General features: G+C 42.2%; 1 protein-coding gene across 3 annotated transcripts in view; it reads left to right on the top strand.

Moving 5' to 3' along the window:
* Positions 1-19,799, top strand: part of LOC135200995 (ankyrin repeat and IBR domain-containing protein 1-like) — a 228,209-nt gene that overhangs the window by 8,823 nt on the left and 199,587 nt on the right. For 2 of the 3 annotated variants that reach the window (XM_064229796.1, XM_064229798.1), the window contains exons 2-3: positions 8,884-9,053; positions 19,239-19,360. In XM_064229796.1, the coding sequence (XP_064085866.1) occupies positions 8,988-9,053; positions 19,239-19,360 (188 nt within the window). In that variant the 5' untranslated portion in view covers positions 8,884-8,987. Of the gene's footprint in view, positions 1-4,177; positions 4,343-8,883; positions 9,054-19,238; positions 19,361-19,799 lie in introns of those variants that run through there. The other variant, XM_064229797.1, reaches the window with a different exon arrangement.

Below are 19,799 nucleotides of genomic sequence, written 5' to 3'. Positions count from 1 at the left end.
GATGCCTAACAAAATCCTAAATAAAGGCAAAACGAAAGGCAAACTCATTCCCTAAATATTGTCAAAAACGGAACAAGTACTTAACTTGGGTGAAGAGGCAGACTAACGATCCATAATGAGATAAAACACAAAATATGATTAAAGAGCAGACAGCTCTAAACAAACGTGCCAACGCAAGGTGGCTATCGAAAAGTATGACGTCACAGACGCCTTAAACGGGGTAGCAGGGTGTGACCTATGGGTCAGCTCCCTGTATTTAGGGGATTTTGATGAGGAAAAGGCTAATTGGAGGGGTTGCTGTGGTAGTGTTTAACACTCGCCCCAGGATTATACCGACACCTTTTTTTTATAGGTGAGCGAGTCAGAGAGTTCTGACATGTCCAATTTAGCAGTTCTCTGGTATTATAGCAATATTTTACTAGAAATAACGCTAAACGGACTTATTTCACGGAGTGACACGGCCGAGCCCAGAAAGGAATTGTAATGTGAGCCTGGTATGTTGGCCTCTTGAAAGGATTTAAGAAAGGAAAAGAAAGACGCTCATAGAAAGGTTTTGTGCACTTTAGGAAAGAATTATGACTATAGTGACCATACATTTAGTAAATCAAGGTCCTCTCCAAGGCGAACTCTACAGGTTATGGTACTGTATATCAGTAATTATATGCTAAATACAATGCTTAAAGTAGGAAGTGTTAAACTATTACTAATATTGAGCACAGCTAGGTTACTTATTGAAGATATAGTATTTGTGATGACTTTTGAGTCAAGAAATTTTCTTGGAATTTAATTAAAGGAGAGTTATTATAATGATGATATGTACTAATATAGATTTTGTCATAAGCAAGTAATTCCCTCTTAACAGGAAATGGCTCTACAGGCCACATTTATTTATTTTAAATGGTGAATTCTCTGTGCATATTACTTCCACAATATCATCTGTTTCATGCAGCTAAAAGGAAACCTTATCAGCTGTTTATCAAACTCCCACATATTCCTGCACCAGTCATCTGTATCCTGGGTACATTCTTATACTTCCTGAATATTTAGGCCCTTCCTTTCTAGTACTTCTGTTACCACACCTATCCAGCACTTTCTAGGCCTTAGGCCTTCCTTTCCTTTCCATCATTGTCACATTGACTCAAATATTTCAGCCATTTTCATCTTTCAACCATCAATATTAACTTTCATCTTCCTGCTTGCCATTTAGAACCATAACTGTAATTTCCTCCCAAACACTTTTGAACTGTAACTACACTCTGCAGTTTTCCCTTACTCCTGCCTATTAGTGCTTTATTATCTGCACAAATTTGCCGCATTATCCTCCATTCAAAACTCATTTCCCTATGCAACATCTTTGCATGTATGGCTGATTTAGTTTCTCTGTCTTCTGGCATCACTCTTATTAAGATATGAAGCGGCCATATCTATCTATCTTGACCCTCTTAGACCTCCATTCACACTTAACCAGTCATTTTCCCGCTTCATATTTTAACACATGCTTCACTTCCATTATGAATTTTTTTTTCAGACATCTCAATGCCTTCCTCAGTGCCTGTCTATTGATTCTACCTGATGTTTTTCTAGGCCCATGTATCACACACACACACACACACACACACACACCCTCTCTGGTATATAAAGTTATGTTATGTCACATGCATTCTCACACACTAAAATGGTTATGAAGCTTACCCATGACTTATCCACTTCAGAAACATCTATCGGTAGCCAGCTTAAATTATGATGTTCAATTATTCATTAACCTTTCTCTCTGAGTCTACTTCCCTGTAAAGTATATCATTGTTTTTGCAAAAGTTCTTGTTCACTGTTTCCCTTAATTTTATTGTTTGCTCTGTCTCTCTCTCTCTGTGATTACCGTAGCCTGCCTCGTGATACCTGTACAAATCTCATTTGTCATGCGGTTGCCCGGTAAATAACCTCTCTCTCTCTCTCTCTCTCTCTCTCTCATCGTCTCTCTAATCTCCTCTTCTCTCTCTCTACTCTTCTCCTCCTCTCTCTCTCTCTCTCTCTGGGAGGAATAGCAAATTTTTCTACTAGGAAATAAACGAAGAAATCATTTCCACAATTAAAAAAGATGCAAGTGGAGAGAAGTTGGTTGAGGGAATGCAGTCTTTGGTGGGAGTGAATATTTTCAGGGTTCGTGAAATGTGGAAAATAGGATAAAGTCAACGTTTGACAATCTTATGGAAGCTACTGTTCAGGACATTTAAGCGTGTGGATTAAGGAAAGACACCAGGAGCTAAAATTACAGGTGCTATGGTGGTCTGATTAAGTGGCTGACCAGGGTGTGTAAGGTATGTGTGGTTGAGAGATGGATGCAAAAGGACACTTTCAAGTATCTTTCCGTTCTGTACAGTATTTTTCAGTTGTTGGAGTATCTCTTCACTCTGTATTATTGTAGGAACCTTATGTTTATCGCACACGGACTGATAACCATATATCTATTATTCTTTGTGTCAAAGCTTCCGTAGCATGGGTCTCTGATGTTGTCTTTGAGGATTCAGACACTTTTCCTCCCTTTCATGTAAATTTTCTTTCTGACATTTTTATTTAGTTTAGCATTAACTGTAATTACTACTTGTTTCTTGTATGAATTTTTAATCGACTCTGTCTTAAATATCCTTTCTTTTCTGCATGGTGTAAAAGTTCATGGTCGTTTTGCCTTATTTACATAAAAATAATGTGTACCCCAGAGAGAGGGTAGATGAAGTTGTCGAAAACTGCCTGCTGTATCATATTTATACTTTCAGTTGTATTGGCAAGTCAGTCCACTGCTTTGGATTTAGTTTCTCAATATATTATTCACGACAAAGAGCGTCTCAAGAAATAATTTTCCAGTTGAAGAGTCTGCTTTCTGAAATAGACTACCCAACCACTTTTATTTACCAAATGTCAACCGTAGACTTATCTTGCGTAGTACAAAGTTCTTTGTGTAGTTCTCGGGTGACGGACGGACTGCTGTGGTTGGTAACCTAACAACAACAAAGAAGTGAATGAAAGAGTTTTAAATGTCCATTTTACGGTGTTAATGAAAATATGACTGTAGTAGTACGCTGAATCGCCAAACTGAATTCAAGTCGAAGGCAATGGGGCTAATTTACAGAAAATGCCATCGAATGCAATCTTCAAATAACACGCGCAGCATTTTCTTGATTCACAAGAAAAAGAGGTTTTCTGCAACCACATTCTCTATAATCTCCGGAGTTTTGTTTGATTGTAGACTAAGAAAAAAAAGACTTTCATTTAATTTGTTGAAAAAAAGGAATGTGTAGTATCGAGCTGTCGCCTTATGTAAGAGGGTAGCTAGTACCCAAGTTGACAGAGACGACGCGTGTGGGATGAGAAAGATTTGATTTTAGTGGATAATTACGTGTAATAAAAAACACCCAAGAGGAGAATCAGCATGGGTGTTTTTAATAATATTTTCATGATATATACTAAAAGGAGATTGGATAGATGGATTGTCTTGTCAATGTCTGAAGCGATCGTTGATGAATGAAGACGTGATAGATAGGATAGGAGTGGTCGAGTTAAGGGCTGATTGGGCGAGTCAAATTACACGGGGAGTGGTTCTTAAGTGAGTAAGTGGTGGGAGAGAAGAGAAAACTATTACTCTACTTTGATATTTTCTTAGCAAACGAATGCTCTATGGAAACACAGAAAAGGGTGAAGGCATCATTCAGGTCGATCGCTAATATATTTCTAATTTATGCAAGAGACTGTAACGGCAAATTTCATATATAAGATTATGGGAAAGTTGAAAGAGAGCGACCGAGAAAGAAAATTTGACGTATTAGTTGACGGATGGTACGGAGAATAAAAGGACTTCTTTTGTTGGTTGCCTGTTTTGGATGTGACCTTGATAGGCTGCATGGCTTTGTTTTGTTTGTAGAATTTCCCGCCGAATTGTTTGTTATGAAGTGCATCACTTCCTTGTGTCGCCATCAGCATGCAAATCCTGTGTAAAGGTTTTGTAATGGAATATGTGTGCGAACGGGTACCATAACTGTAGGTGTCCTTGGTTCACATGTGGGCGGAGCGAAGATGAGGAGGGGAGGGAAGGCTTTGTGGGTGGGGAAAAGGGGGGAAGGGTATCAGCCATGTGTGTGTGTGTGTATGTGTTTGTTTGTGTGTGCGCATTGGATGGCTGGTTTACCTTTGCTATGCTTCAGTTCCTCATTGTTTGTTGTATTGAGTGTAAACTTGGTCCGCGTGTTTTGCCTCCGTCAGGAAGACTGCCGTTTCCTGTCCTTTGTGCTTTCACTGCTGAAAGTCAGAGAGGTTGTTGACGCCTGATCAAACCCTTTCTCCTGCAATAAAGGTAGTCTGTGCAGTAGTAGTACCTACTAGGCAATTTCGTGTTCATTGCTCATCTTTGTACAGTGAATGAAACTTACCAGGAACAATTTGTAACTCGCTGCTGCTGCTGTTCAAGTTTTATTGCGGAGCCACTGAATAATTGTCTAGAGGAGTGCCTCTTCACGATCATGAAAACTTTGACATGGTTACAAGGTTTCTTTGTTTAACAGAACAAATCTCTGCCCTTTGGGTACATAGATCATTTTTGACAACTGCGTTTTTTTCGTGAATTAGAAATTATGTGAACTTCATCTGCGTGATTCAAACATGATTCATGTTCTCATTTAAAGTTTTGGTCGATAATGTGTTTATTTTTTTTTTTAGTTCTAACAAGCTGTGCATTAAATTTTATAGGAATGGTTTCTTGCGAAGCAGATTATTAGTTTAATTACATAAAATTTTATATTAAGTCAAGGAGGGTCTGAACTTACAAACCTTGTTTAGTATATAATATTGATTTCAATCACATCAAATGCCTTAATTCCTTCATTTATGATGAAACGGGGAAAAAAAATCCTGTGTACAAATGGAATTAGTATTTTGGTTCCAGCTTACATTTTGAAGGGCTGACGGTGAATAGAAATATAAATTGTTTGCTGGAAGTAACTGGATTGGGGCTGTTAGTTAGCTTACACTTCATGAGTGGGCAGTCCACTGTCCACAGGCAGAGTCCAGACCAGGAAACTCGGCCGCCCTCTTTGTAATGTTGTCCTCTGGTGTTGAACAACCTTGGCCGTGTGGAAATTCCAAACTAATATTCTGATGTGTGTTGATTTTTTTTTTCTGTTTTAGTTCGACCGTCAGATATTCAGTGGACTGTTGCTGACTCCAGAAATTGCCAGTGGATTTGTAATACCTATTGCTTTGTTTACTGAAGGTGTTATCTGTGTGTGTGTGTGTGTTGTGTTGTGTTGTGAAGTGCACAGTTGGTGATTATGTTTCATGGAAGCGTATACTGTACAATGTTATGACTTGGCTCGTTCCAAAATATGATCAATGTAAAACTCAATATGAATTATAGTAATGAGTATGTTTCATTATTTATGACCAGAGGTCCGTTTACATAATTGATAGGTAATCAAGTTGTGCAAGATTTTGATATAGTTGATGTGGTTTACTTGTTTACCTTTTATTGGTACGTAATTACATTAATTTTTTTCGTATTGAAAATGCGGCTATAACGTGTTATAAGTAATAAAAGGCTGCCTTAAAACGAAGATACTTCAGATTCAGTCCTCACTGTAAACAATTTTATTAGTATTAATTAGTTGTAAACCAATATTGGGACAGTCTTTGATTTCATACACTATATTCTAAAAGACGCATATATATGCATTTGTGCTGTGTCTTGGATGCGACCTTGATGCTAATCTAAGTTGCCTTTCGAGCTTGTAGGCGGCGAACATGCCAACCGAAATTGAAGTACGTTAAAAGTGTATATTCCAGCTGTGGTTACAGGGGGTTAGTGAACCTCCCCAGTTGTGTTGAATGCGGGGGGGGGGTGGGGGTTGTTCGGGGTCTCCCACTTGCTCGCAGCTATCAAGTCACCCTAGACCGTGGTCACCCTATGCTTGAGTACAGACAAATTATTGGAGGAACAGTAGCGGGTACGCTAGACAGACGGTTGTTGGGATTTCGTATGGTCAACTTTCACAAGTTTCATTCTTACGTCCCCTGTTGTGTATTTGTGGGTTTGCTTCTTGCGTTTATGATTGCGACGAGTTTCATAGCGTCAGCATCTTAATTAAGTTTAGTTTGTTTTTTTCTTTTGTTCTGTCGTCGGTGTGGAATTATTGTCTTCTGCTCGCTACGGAGCTTGTTGCTCTTAGACCTTTAAGGGTCGGCAATACTACTTCAAAGTTTCACGTTCCCTTCTGTATGTTTTTACCATGTATTAATCACCTCTTATTTATTTCTGTTTTTATTACGTTGGTCAATTTCATTGTATTTTCTCTCAGGATTTTCTCCCCATTTCGCCTGTCGTCTGTATCTCTTGGAAACTAGATGGGCAAATGGCCTTCTCGCCATGAAATGCGTTCCCCTTCAGATGCTAATGACATCATTAGTAATTGCTAGCAATAATTTTTTTACCAGTCCGTTAATTCGATTGGCATTGGTTTGAGTTGATTAAATGACGGTTTGTATTGAGGTTTTCAGTATATTTTGACGTTAATGATAATACTTATACAATTATAATTGTTAGGACTATTTTATCATTATCCTGCGTATTACTTCCTTAAGTCGTAATTGTTTTAGTTACCCATCAGTTGCTATCTAAATGTTTGGAAATATATCCTGAATTTAAGAGAAACTTGACATTGTGTTTTTATACTGCTGATGCCTTGGAGTTTTTGACAGTTGTATTGCATGCCAGGAATAGATTTTCTCCAGGAGACTAGTACATTGAACTTCTCAAGTGGGCGTGTGTTTTTGAACCGTGGCCCTCAGGTGTTGTAGGTACCATTATGTGGAACACAGAAGAGTGACAAAGATGCTTTGTGAAGTTTCTTCATGTTTTTTTAATTGATAAACATTTTTTTTTTTTTTTTTTTTTTTTTTTTTTTTTTTTGTCATATACCAACCAGCAGCTCCCTCCATGACCGAGAGTTGAACTCTCCTGGCCCGCATCATCCCTGAAGATAAAGTCTAAGGGCTCTCATTTCTCTTTCCGATTATCTGCTAGCTGTCACTGCCCGCTAGTGTGTGTATGAATACCTTATCATTGTAACTTATATGATGCAAAGGTACATTTCATGCAAGGATGTGCATGGTGAGTAATTGTCAGTCTGCCTGTTTATCAGTTATGCTTAAGTTGTCCATTACACTGCTCTTCTCTTCTATGGTTGAAGGGATTTCAGTCAAACTTGGTACAAAGGTGTACCATCATGCTCAGATATGCAAGATGAGGGTTGTCATTCTGCCTGCCCAGCTGTCCGAAGTTCTTTTCGTCACTGTTTGTCAGTGTTACTTGTTCTCACAAGTTCACAACTGCTCCCACATGATCAAAGGGATTTCAGTCAAATAGATATATCATCATGTATAGATGAGCGTGAAGGGAGGTTTTTCTGTATGTGAATCTGACCTTCTGTCTTTTCATAAATGTATCTTGTAATGCATAATTTTTCCTTTTAACTGTTCCTACATTGCTGAAGGAATTTTTGTGAAACTTATTGCAAAGGTACACCCGTAGATATAGAGAAGCCCTCTATAACTATGGGTACACCATCTTCCATAGACAAGCATGTGAGTGTGTCCAAATGCTTGCTTTATTGCAACTGTCCCAGTATGGTAGAAAGGATTTTGTTCAAACTTGGTAAAAAAGTAGAAAATAAAGCAGTGGGGTTGTTTCTCTGTACTTGAATTGCCTTTACAAGTCTTCCCACACAACTGAAGGGATTCCATTCAACATCATGGTAAAATAGGGCATGGTCAATGGAATTTCAGTCAAGACTGACCAAAGGTACACCATCGTCTACTAGTGTTTATGAAGAAAAATCATGTCGTGTCTGTCATTCCTGTCATGTCATTGCAACTCTTGCATGGTTTCATGAACTTTAACTAGATTTGGTAAAAAGTCGACATCCGTGTCTGCATATGTCTGTCAGTGTCTGTTTCACGCTGGCTAGGTGGTACTGTGGCACATAAGAATGCATACTTGATTAAACATCTTGTCGGGAGAAAATGTGGTATTTCTGAGTAACCTAACAGTTCTGATGGGTGATGCTTAGTAGCTTGATAATACAAATACATGTTGACAGTTAATTTTGAGATGAGATCTTCATTTATGCTCGGTAACTCTTTTATGTTGAAGTCCCATGAGCTTAACAACATAAATTAAATTATGGCAGCTTGAAGGGAAGCCCCTTGTCTTGCATTTAGTAAGCCTTCAGAGTTACTAGTAGATGCAGAGAAAGTACATAGTGCTTTTGAGTTTAGTGTCTGTTATGTCACCCTTACCTCACAGTTTCAGTCAAATATCTTCCAAGAGTGCTTCCTAAAGTTCCCTTAAAAAGTTATATGGTTGATGGTTTTGCTATCATGGATCTTTGGTATATTTGCAGTTGATGTGGATCTCCAACATGTTCTTTTGGATCCAAATGCATTCCTGCATAAGGATGGGTATTTTACACCAAAAATGTCAAGTATTGGTGAGATACGGGAACTGGAGTTCATTTCAGACCTGTGTTTTAAAGATGCACAAAATATAATGCACATTCAAGTTTACTGTTGGACCACTAAAGCATGGGGGATTTTTATACAATGCAAAAGTAATTTATTTTAGTTTGTCACTCATAAGAGGGATCAGGTGCCTGTATCCCAGAAGTGATTGTACTAGTACTTGATTGTTTTTGGTCATGCAGAAGATTTTAGGGTACTTTGAGCCTTGAGGGCACTGTATTGGCTTTTGTTGTATTTTGTCTATATAAACAGGGGTTAAATGTAGAATATTTATATTTACTGACAACAACTATTTCATGTATTAACTATCTGCTGTTGTTACAGCTCGCAGGAAACAGATGCTGGTCTTCCAAGGAAGGCTGTGACTGTGCTTGTGTGCTTGTGGAGCTTACTGGCATAAAGCCTAGCTGCCCCAAGCACAGAGGAGAATGGGAAGTGCCTCATCAAAGTTCAAGAAATATCTGCAACATGGCGATGAATTTGCAGCTATGCAGGTGAGAGATGTGTGTAGTTCTTAACTAGTGGTACTTATAGATCAAAATTATGGAAGAAAATTAATATCAGTATTCTATTAAAAAAAACCCTGTTCACTATATATTTATTATTCATAGAAAATTAGTAACTTTGCATAAACTTATATTTGTTAAGTTCTGTTATATTTTCATGGTAGTAGTTCTTTGTTATAATTATGACAAGTTCTCTTAAACTTTATGGTGAAAGTATTAGAGTTGTTGTAGGAAAATATTTCCAGTCTATTTGTTTCTATCCTGTTTTATTATTCTAGTGGTCAGCCTCATAGGAAAGCTATTAGATCCTAATCCATTTTAGGGAGAGCTCCATTGACAAAATGTAACATACAGTATATCTACAAGACTGATAAACAGGAAGTCAGACTGAACATAGTTGATCAGTCTGAATTGGTAACATATTAAGGGCTGCTGAATTTCACATTCTGACTCACAGGACATAATTTGGTCTTGTTTTTCACTTCACTTCTTTTGCCAACCATAAATGCCATTGATCAGTTTGGAACAGTAACATGTTCATGTATATTAAGTTCCACACGCTGACAAGTCATAAATATGACTGCATGCCTTGATTTGACAGTGCAGTATACTTCTGAATTGTTTCTCTTGCCTGCCACAAGCCACAAGAGCATCCTTCAAGTGTGGTCACTAGCATTTTTGTACATGAACTTCCCTGACAGATATATACTTAGCTATAGTCTCCGACGTTCCCGACAGAATTTCAAATCTCGCGGCACACGCGACAGGTAGGTCAGGTGGTCTACCTTACCCGCCGCTGGGTGGCGGATGTACGAACCACTCCCGTAAGCTTGTCAGATTTTTCTCTGTCGCGGGAACGATAACAACTGTTGTCGGTTCCTCTCGATAGTTTTTCGATTCTCGCTTGCCTGGAGTTAATTTGGACTTCTTTTGGTGACGTATTCGCTTTGTTTGGCTTGGCATACGCTGATTGTGGACCGGTTTGATTTTGATTTTGTTTTATTTTCCTTTAACGATGTCTGATCTAGAATCGGTAGTTAAAACTTCGGTGTTGTTTAGGGTTTGCGTGAATGAAGGATGTAAGGTGAGGTTGCCGAAAGCTTCGGTAGACCCCCACACGGTTTGCATGAAATGCAGGGGGAATGATTGTGCGTTTGCTAACCCTTGTAGTGAATGTAAGGGATTGAATGAAGAAGAATATAAGGCTCTCTCTTCTTATGTTAGGAAGTTGGAACGTGATAGAGTGCGTAAGGCTTCCTCTAGAAGTTCTAGCAGATCTAGAATGAGTGAGTTGGATGTGGATCCTAATAGTACTAACGTAGAATTAGAACCTTCTTCCCAAGTTGCAGCCCCGGCTCCCCGCACCGAAGCCGGAGATTCGCCTTCGGAGGCGGCAGCTCTGAAAGCCAAGAATCGTTCTGTGGATCAGAAGATTCGTCAGTTGGAAGGTAAGGAGAGTGTTAGTGATCAGTGCAGTGTCCCCAGTGTTGTGGAGGGTGCGTCTGACCGGCTCCTTAGTGCCTCTAGGCCTTAGACCTCTTCCAGACTCCCAGTTCCAGTGGAGTAGGAAAGTCGAAAGCCGCAGGAGGGCTAGGGAGAGCCCCCACCGGTCAGGCGTCCCCTCGGCAGATCCTGAAGTACGCTCCCAGGCTGCCTCGGATCGCTACAAGAAGGAGCTCCTACGCCAATGCTTCTCCTCTTCGTCGTCTCCCTCTCCGAAGAGAGGTTGGAACTCCCCGGATGCGTCGCGCCCGTTGAAGAGGGCTTGGAAGGCTCCCTGCAGTCCTTTGGCTTCTAGTCCGGAGGTTTTCCCGGAAGAATCGTCGTGGAGGCGAAGAAACACAAGAAATCCTGTGATCGTTCTTCTTCTCGCGCCTCCGCGCTCAGGCGCCTGCTTCCGAGGAAGAATTAGAAGATTCTCCTACGAGAGTACTCGCGGGACTTCAAGCTCAGATCACGGCGCTAGCAGACTCTCTAGCAGTTAGATCACGTAGGAAGAAGGACGTTTCTCTTCCGATCAAGAGATCTAGGCGCCGCTCTTCAGAGGATCGTTCTCCTTCATATGGGGAGGTTTCGTATGAAGGTGGGGGCTCGCGTGAGCGCCCTCGCTCGCGGGAGCGCCCTCACTCGCTCGTGAGCGCCCTCTGCTCGCCTGGCTCTCTTTCAATTTCAAGGCGCCAAACATCGGTATTTGACGCTCTATGGAGAAAGAAGTTTTTTCTCCAGATTGGATTCCCGCTTCCGGTAAGCGCACTGCACCTGCTCATCACGCGATTTCTTCAACTCCCTCGCGTGAGACTTCTCCTCAGCAGCCTCAAGATTATAGAAGGCGCCCTTATACAAGTAGGCGTTCTTCTTCCAGATGTCACTCTCCTCGAGTATCGGATCGTGACTTCTCTCCTGACAGGCATCTAGAGTCTGGTAGGAGTCGTGTGCATGATAGACGGCCTACTGTTTAGCCGCTCCCCGCAAGGTAGGCGCCAAGAGCCTACTGCACATAGCTCTCCTAGTAGGCGCTCGTCTCTTTTAAGGCGTCATACTCCTGATTATTCTCCTAAGGGAGACAACAAGAGTCTTTCAAGCGCCCTTCTCCGTGTAGGCGCTCTCCCGCTTCTAGGCGCACTTCTCCTGACCGTTTGTCTCTTGGTAGGCACCAGGAATCCCGGAAGCGCCCTTCTCCAAGTAGGCGCTCGTTAGTTTTGAAGCGCCCTTCTCCTGAATGTTACCCTCTTGTTAGACGTCAAGAGTCTCGCAAGCAGCCTTCTCCTAGTAGGCGCATTTCGCCTTCCAGTCGAACTTCCCGTTGATCGTACGCAACTGGACAGGTATGGAGAGCCGCGCAAGCGCTCTGCTCTCGATAGGCGCTCTTCTCCTGGGGGCAGCCGCTCGCCCCAGGATAGGTGCATAGAGTATAGTAGGCGCTCGCCTCCTCGTAAGCGCCCTGCGGATGTTTCCGAGAATTCTCGGAGTAGGAGCCCTACCTCTCCTTCGGCTGAGATTCCGTATACCTCGAAGAGGAGTCTCATCGTATACTTCCCAGATCTTCTCATCGTTCTCCAGTGGATGTGAACTCTTCTAAGAGAGGGCGTTTCCTTCCAACCTCTCGCTCAACTCCTGCTAGGATCCCTTCGTCACCTAAGGATCTTCCGCGCTCGCCTCGACAAGACGTCCTAGAAGGTTCGGATGAGGAACCGAACACTTCTGCTGCTGTCTCTTCTACAAGAAGCTTACAGAGCTACTTTTACAAGTTTTGGGGTATTCCCTTACGCCTACGGGGCTCCTCCTTTCTCCTCACTCAATTTTTTCAACGGCGAAGACAGCGAAGAGTTCTTCTTGTGTGAGGATGAAGCCAACTCTTTCTATGAAGAAGGCACTGAGGAGTTTTGGTTCCTGGATGGCTTCCAAAGAAGAAGCGGGGAAATAAAACGATGTTCGCTTTTCCTCCTTCGAAGTTATCAGGACGCGCTGGTTTCTGGTACGAAACAGGAGAGCCCTTAGGATTGGGTCTACCGTCTTCGGCTGATTCGGATTTTTCGGCACTGGTAGATTCGACAAGGAGAACTGCCCTTAACTCTGCTAAGACGACTTGGGCAATGAACGATTGGATCATTTGCTCAAAGGTATGTTTAGAGTGCTAGAAGTATTTAACTTCCTTGATTGGTCGTTGGGAGTCCTAGCCAAGAAAATTGAAGTGCCAGATTCAATTTCACCAGATGATCTTATGTGTGTTTTGTCTTGTATGGACAAGTCAGTAAGAGACGGAGCGAGTGAAATCGCCTCCCTTTATGGGGGCCGGTGGCATCGTGAAGAAGAGGTCGGTTTACTGTTCCTTCTTAACGAAGTCGTCTCCCATGCTCAGAGGTCTTCTTTGCTGTTTGCTCCTCTGTCTACTCAGTTGTTCCCGAAACATCGAGTGCAGGACATTTCGAGGTCACTTTCGGCCAAAGCCACCCAGGACCTTTTGGCACAGTCGGCAAGAAAACCTCGCCCTTCCTTCCCTACAAGGCTAAGAAGGAAAAGGCAAGTGTTCGAGAACCCTTTCGAGGGGCATCTTCATCAAGAACCTCTACGTTTAGAGGTCGTAGACCTTCAAGAAGGGGTAAGACTTTCGCCAAGTCTGTTAAAGGCCCCCAAATAACTTGCAAGTCCTTCAAACAACGGTGGGCGCCAGACTCTTAGAGTTTGCAGAAGTCTGGGCCCAAAAAGGGGCGGATCCTTGGACCCTTTCTATTTTGAGGAGAGGTTACCTCATCCCTTTCGTCGAAAGACCTCCCTTGACGACCATCCCAAGGGAACTGACGGCCAGGTACAGAGACCCCATCATGAATCAAGCTCTCCATCTAGCAGTAGATCAGATGCTGGAGAAGGGGGCTATCGAACTAGTGACAGACCATCATTCATCGGGCTTCTACAACCGCCTTTTCCTAGTTCCGAAGTCCTCAGGGGGATGGAGACCGGTGTTGGATGTAAGCGCCCTGAACTTCTTCGTAGAAAAGAAGAAGTTCACGATGGAAACGCCTTCATCAGTGCTGGCAGCGCTTCGTCCAGGGGACTGGATGGTTTCCTTGGATTTTCAGGACGCTTACTTCCACGTACCGATCCATCCTTCCTCGAGGAAGTTTCTCAGATTCATGATGGGGGGGAAAATTTTTCAGTTCAGGGCTCTGTGTTTCGGCCTCTCGATGGCCCCTCAAGTGTTCACGGGGGATTTTGAGGAATGTGGCTCAATGGCTTCATTTGAAAGGGGTGAGGATATCCATGTACCTCGACGATTGGCTAATAAGGGCCAATTCAGAAGATCGTTGTTTGAAGGACTTACAAGTAACTTTAGAATTGACGAAGGCTTTGGGACTTCTCGTCAATTTCAAGAAGTCATCACTAATTCCCGAGCAAGAGTGTGTGTATCTCGGGATACAGATGAACTCTCTGAGTTTTCTGGCTTTTCCCTCGCAGGAAAGGATAGCCCGAGGATTCGAGAGAGTAACAACCTTCTTAGGGAAAGAAGTATGCACAGTGAGGGAGTGGATGAGTCTGCTGGGGACACTCTCCTCTCTGGAGCAATTCGTTTCCCTAGGAAGGTTGCACCTGAGACCGCTCCAATTCTTTCTTCATCGGAATTGGGAGTCGTCGTTCTCAGGATTTGACGTTTCTCCCTGTCGTTATCCCAGGACATCAAGAAACATCTCTTATGGTGGACAGATCCCAACCTCTTTGCGAAGGGACTGTCTCTTCAATCACAGACCCCCAACCTGGTGTTGTTCTCCGACGCGTCGGACATGGGGTGGGGTGTGCAACTCTGGGAACCAACGAAGTGTCAGGTACCTGGGTGGGGACCAGGTAGCCTGGCACATCAACAGAAAGGAGTTGAATGGCTGTGTGGTTGGCTCTGAAGGCTTTCGAGCCCAAAGTCAGAAGATCGGTAGTGCAGGTCAACGCGGACAACACTACAGCTCTGGCATACATCAGGAAACAGGGGGGGACGCATTCCTTCTCCCTGTACGAGACAGCAAGAGACCTTCTTCTGTGGGCAGAAGAAAGAGGAATCAAGCTTCTCACCAGGTTCGTGCAGGGAGAAAGGAATGTAAGGAGCAGATCTCCTCAGCAGGAAAGATCAGGTCCTTCCCACAGAGTGGACCCTTCATCTGGATGTATGCCAGAGCCTGTGGTAAGTTATGGGGCAGGCACATAGACCTCTTTGCCACGTCAAAGAACAAGAGGCTGGATCCTTACTGCTCTCCGATATCGGATCCAGAGGCAGTAGCAATAGATGCTCTTCTCTAGACTGGAACGGACTCGACGTCTACGCGTTTCCCCCCTCAAGATCTGGGGCTAACTATCAAGAAGTTCGTAGAGTCCCGATTTCAACGAGAATGACCTTAATCGCTCCCTTTTGGCCGGCCCAAGAATGGTTCACAGAGGTACTGGAATGGTTGGTGGAGGAACCTTCCAAGATCGCTCCCGCTAAGGAGCGATCTACTCAGACAACCCCACTTCTTCGACAGGTACCACAAAAATCTCCTCGCTCTCAGTCTGACTGGTTTCAGACTGTCCAAAGTTTGGGTCAGAGCGAAAGGCTTTTCAGCAGCAGCTGCAAATAAAGCAATCGCAAGAGCGAGGAGACCTTCCACCTTGCGTGTATACCAGTCAAAGTGGGATGTCTTCAGACGTTGGTGCAAGAGGAAGAACATTTCCTCTTCCAGTACCTCTGTGACCCAAATTGCGGATTTCCTTATTTTCCTCAAAGAAGAATGTCATCTGGTTGTGTCAACTATTAAGGGATACCGCAGTATGTTGGCGGCGGTATTTCGGCATAGAGGCTTAAATATATCCGATGATAAGGACCTGCATGATCTTATTAGATCATTTGAAACCATTAAGCGTCCTCATGTAGTACGAAACTGGAATCTAGACGTAGTCCTACAATTCCTTGGATCGTCTAGATTCGAACCTCCTGCTTAGCCTCTTTCAAGGACTTGACGAAGAAGGCTATCTTCCTTTTGGCCCTAGCTACAGCTAAAAGAGTGAGTGAGCTCCAAGCATTTGAGGGCAATGTAGGGTTTAAGGAAGATTCTATGGTATGTTCGTTTCTTCCTAATTTTGTTTCCTTGCAAGAATGAAAACCCCACCCATCACGCCCTTGGCCCAGGAGCTTTGAAGTTCGTAGTTTATCTTTTTCTAGTAGGGGAAGAGCCTGAAAGAACTCTTTGCCCTATGAGAATTATGAAGTATTTCCTTAAGAGGAAGGAACAACTTAAGGCTAATCAAGATGTACTTTGGTGCTCCGTAAAGGACCCCGTCCACTCGCCCATGTCGAAGAATGCTCTTTCCTTTTTCTGAGAAGCCTTATTACAGAGGCACATGTTGCCTGTAAGGAAGATCAGTTTAGACTACTGAAAGTGAAAGCTCACGAGGTGAGAGCCATCGCAACTTCGCTTGCATTCAGAAAAAATATGTCTGTGCGGAACTTGATGGAGGCGACTTTTTGGAGATGCCAATCGGTTTTTCGCAAACCACTACCTACGTGATGTAAAAATCACATATGATAAATGCTTCGCCTTGGTCCTTTCGTATCGGCGGATTCGGTGCTGGGGCAGGGAGCTGAAACTTATCCTGTGTAAATTTTTTATATGTTACCCTATATTTTATATTGTTGTTTTTTGGTTGTCTGAAAGAGGTTGCAGGAGGCACCTCTTTTTGTCGTAATATTAACCCGTTTGTATTTGGTTAGGTGGTCTCGGTGGGTTTTGGCTCCTTGCAGAGGTAGTGGTAAGGATCTGTTAGGTAAGCGGACAAGGTCCCTCTAACAGCATCCGACTTGGATTCTACCACAATAGGGGATCACATATCCCAGTGGTAGATCCGAGAGTCTTTCAGCATCAGGTCACGTCCTAGCTGGTAGCTCTCCAGGCAATGCAGACTCAGAGAATAGTATCTATGAAGTCTTCATCCTGAAAAGGTAGAACCAAGGTTTTTATATCCTACAACATTAGTTGTTTCCCGTCTTACCTGTATTATTGAGCTGTCTCTTACCCTCCACCAAGGGTGCCAATCAGCTAAGTATATATCTGTCAGGGAAGTTCATGTACAAAAATGATATTGTTAAACTACAATAAAGTTTTGTACATACTTACCTGGCAGATATATACGATTAATGGCCCACCCAGCCTCCCCTCAGGAGACAGGTGGAAGAGAAAAATCTGACAAGCTTACGGGAGTGGTTCGTACATCCGCCACCCAGCGGCGGGTAAGGTAGACCACCTGACCTACCTGTCGCGTGTGCCGCGAGATTTGAAATTCTGTCGGGAACGTCGGAGACTATAGCTAAGTATATATCTGCCAGGTAAGTATGTACAAAACTTTATTGTAGTTTAACAATATCATTTTTGTAATAATCCATACTCTCTATCAGAGGCAATATTTTATTTATATGATCATCCAAATGACTGCATTACTATTACCATAATTGTTAGTCAAGCAGAAAAGCAAGCTTCCAATTCAAATTAGATATATATAGCAGGTAAGACCTTTTTCAGAGAAGCTATCTGTTTTCCTTTCTACAGAAGGAGCATTTTTCTTGCACATTGATATTGTCCAATGGAAAAGGGAACATGTTGTCTAGTTACAGTGGAAAGGATCAATTACTGTACTCAAAACTTGAGATGTTTCCTTGCTGGTATGAAGCTGTGGAATCAGAATTTTCAATGGATGTTTAACTGGGGTGATGAGGCATGGACACTGCGTCAGTAATCTTACCTCAGTGCTTGACATGGTGACCCATGGCCACTTGCACCAGACCTCTCCATGTTCCCCTATTAAGTGGTGCATCTCTTTGGTTATTCTCAGGATCCTCCACTCCCAATTCTCTTGGATCTCTCAACACATTATCTTTCCTTCTCATCCTCGGTCTCCCACTGGTTTTCTCCCTTATATTGATTCCTACATGACCATTTTAGGCATTCCGCCCTCTTCCATTCTAACCACATGCACTGCCCAGTGTATTCTCTGTAATCTTGTGTAGCCAGTTAAATCTCTTATTTCTTTATTGTGCCATCTTCTCCAAACACTTTCATTTACTATACATATTGTAAATGGTACCTGTTATTCTATGCAAGTATTCTTGACGTTTAGTCAGCATCCTATTATCACATCCATATAGTTCTATAGTAGATTCACATCAACCGTGCATTTGATGTCTAGGCCAGTCCTGTATTATGCTCCTGATTGACTGTTGATAAGCTAATCACAGGGCTGAAAACTCAGTCTCTCTCGAGACTTCACATAGGCAGGATGTATGTTCCACCTCTCCTGAAAGACTTATACCTCAGGACAGGTGGAACATAGATCCTACCCATGTGACCTCTTGAGAGAGACTGAGAGTTTCCAGCCCTGTGATGGGCTTATCAACAGCCAATCAGGAGTGTCGTAAGGGACTGGCCTAGACATCAAATGCATGGTTGCTGTGAATCTACTCTAGTACTGCTAGCCTGATAATGGTGTTGTAAATTCTGAATATGGTAGACCTTGTGATATTTCTTATCTTTAAAAAGATGATGTAGACTTAAACAGTGTCTATTCCCTGCTGTAATTCTAGCCAGTACCTCACTCTCCATCTCATTTCTGGAAATTAACATACTTCCTAAATATTTAAATACCCTCATGTTATGTATATCTACTATGTTCTGTTGTTGTTTGTTGTTCCTTGACAATCTCATCATTTTGATTTTACTGTCACTGATCTCTTTTCTCACTCTGGCAGCAGTTTCTCTGAATTGTGTATAAAGAAATTTTATATTTTGTATATCTGTATCTATGAAATCCCTTTGGCATTTGTATTTCCCAGGATGACCCCACCCTCAACTCCCTCGAAACTCAGAATTATTTTTGAAATTGAATTAAACAACATTGGAGAGAGAAGGCATCCCTGTCTCAAATCAGTTTTAATTTCGAAACATTCAGTGTTTTTCCTTACCCCTTGGACACAGCTCTTACTACTCCTGTTGCATACTTTTACAAAGTTTAAAGCTTTTCTGATATACCAAATTTCTCCATAGATTAGTTTGTTGTTAGGAAGGGTAATTGAAGAACTTTGATAGAAGTTGCCACACACTTCAGCCTTTGTTGCCTTATAGTGCTTTGAAAGTTCTTATTGTATGGAGTTAATATCTGCATAAACTACTTAATGGTAATTAGTTATTATTTTGTCAGTGTCATTATTCGCTGGAGGTATATCTGAATATTATTAAAGGCTGAAAATGTGGTTGTGTAAATGTTATTATAACTAGTGAAATGGGGATCAACTATTTTTTGTGGAACAGAGCCTAACATTTTTGAGTGGTCCTATTGATGAACCACTCATTGCTGAAATTACATTAACGCGTCAGTAAAGATGCAAGGCCATTTATTCTACTAGAAGTCTTAACTTCCTGACTTGGCAGATTGACTGATCAAATTGTAAACTTTGGAATCACAGTAGGTTCTTTCTGCTGGCTTTCCTCTATGATATTGGGGGTTGTTCACTCTAGTTAAGCACCACTGACACCCTGTCAGTAGTTGTAAGATTGGAAGTATAATATCTGCTGCCCTTACAGTGAAAGATGAAGTTTATGGAGCTAATGTAATTGTTTGATATATAAATTGTTTAGAGAAATTAAGTTTATGTCCATATATTTCCAGGTGTTCCAGAGTTCACCAGAATTGCGTGCCAACCTTGACCCCAGTGCCAGCTATGGAGAAAGTCACAGTCACAACACTCCTTTACATTATGCTGCCAAACATGGAATGAAACATTTACTTAGGTAATACTTATTTTTACGTATGCAACTTACCTGGTAGTTACATATAGCTGTAGTCTCCGACGTCACGGCAGAATTTCGAATTTCGCGGCAGCGCTAATTGACTGGTTAGGTGATTCCCATACCCCCTCCCTCTACCGGGGAATGTAGAACTACCACAACTAAACCTCAGAATTTTTCTGCCGTCGCAACCGGAACACCGGTTTTGTTTGGTGGAATTTCTTTGTTTTTTCACGACGGATACTCATCGATTTGGTGACGTACTCTTTGTGATTTGGCTTTCGGCAGTTGCTATTTATCTTTATTTAGCCAGATTCGGGATCTCACTTTAGGGTTTGCAGCAAGGGTTGCAAAACCAGGTTACTTAAAGCTAGGTTAGACCCGCACACTTTTTGCGTTAATTGCAGAGGTCAGAACTGTAGCAAAAGTGTAACATGTGATG

Source organism: Macrobrachium nipponense, chromosome 27 (assembly GCF_015104395.2).
Source record: "Macrobrachium nipponense isolate FS-2020 chromosome 27, ASM1510439v2, whole genome shotgun sequence".
In the NCBI taxonomy this organism is placed as follows: domain Eukaryota; kingdom Metazoa; phylum Arthropoda; class Malacostraca; order Decapoda; family Palaemonidae; genus Macrobrachium; species Macrobrachium nipponense.
The sequence above is the reverse complement of the archived record's forward strand: the minus strand, read 5'-3'. Positions and strand labels throughout refer to the sequence as shown.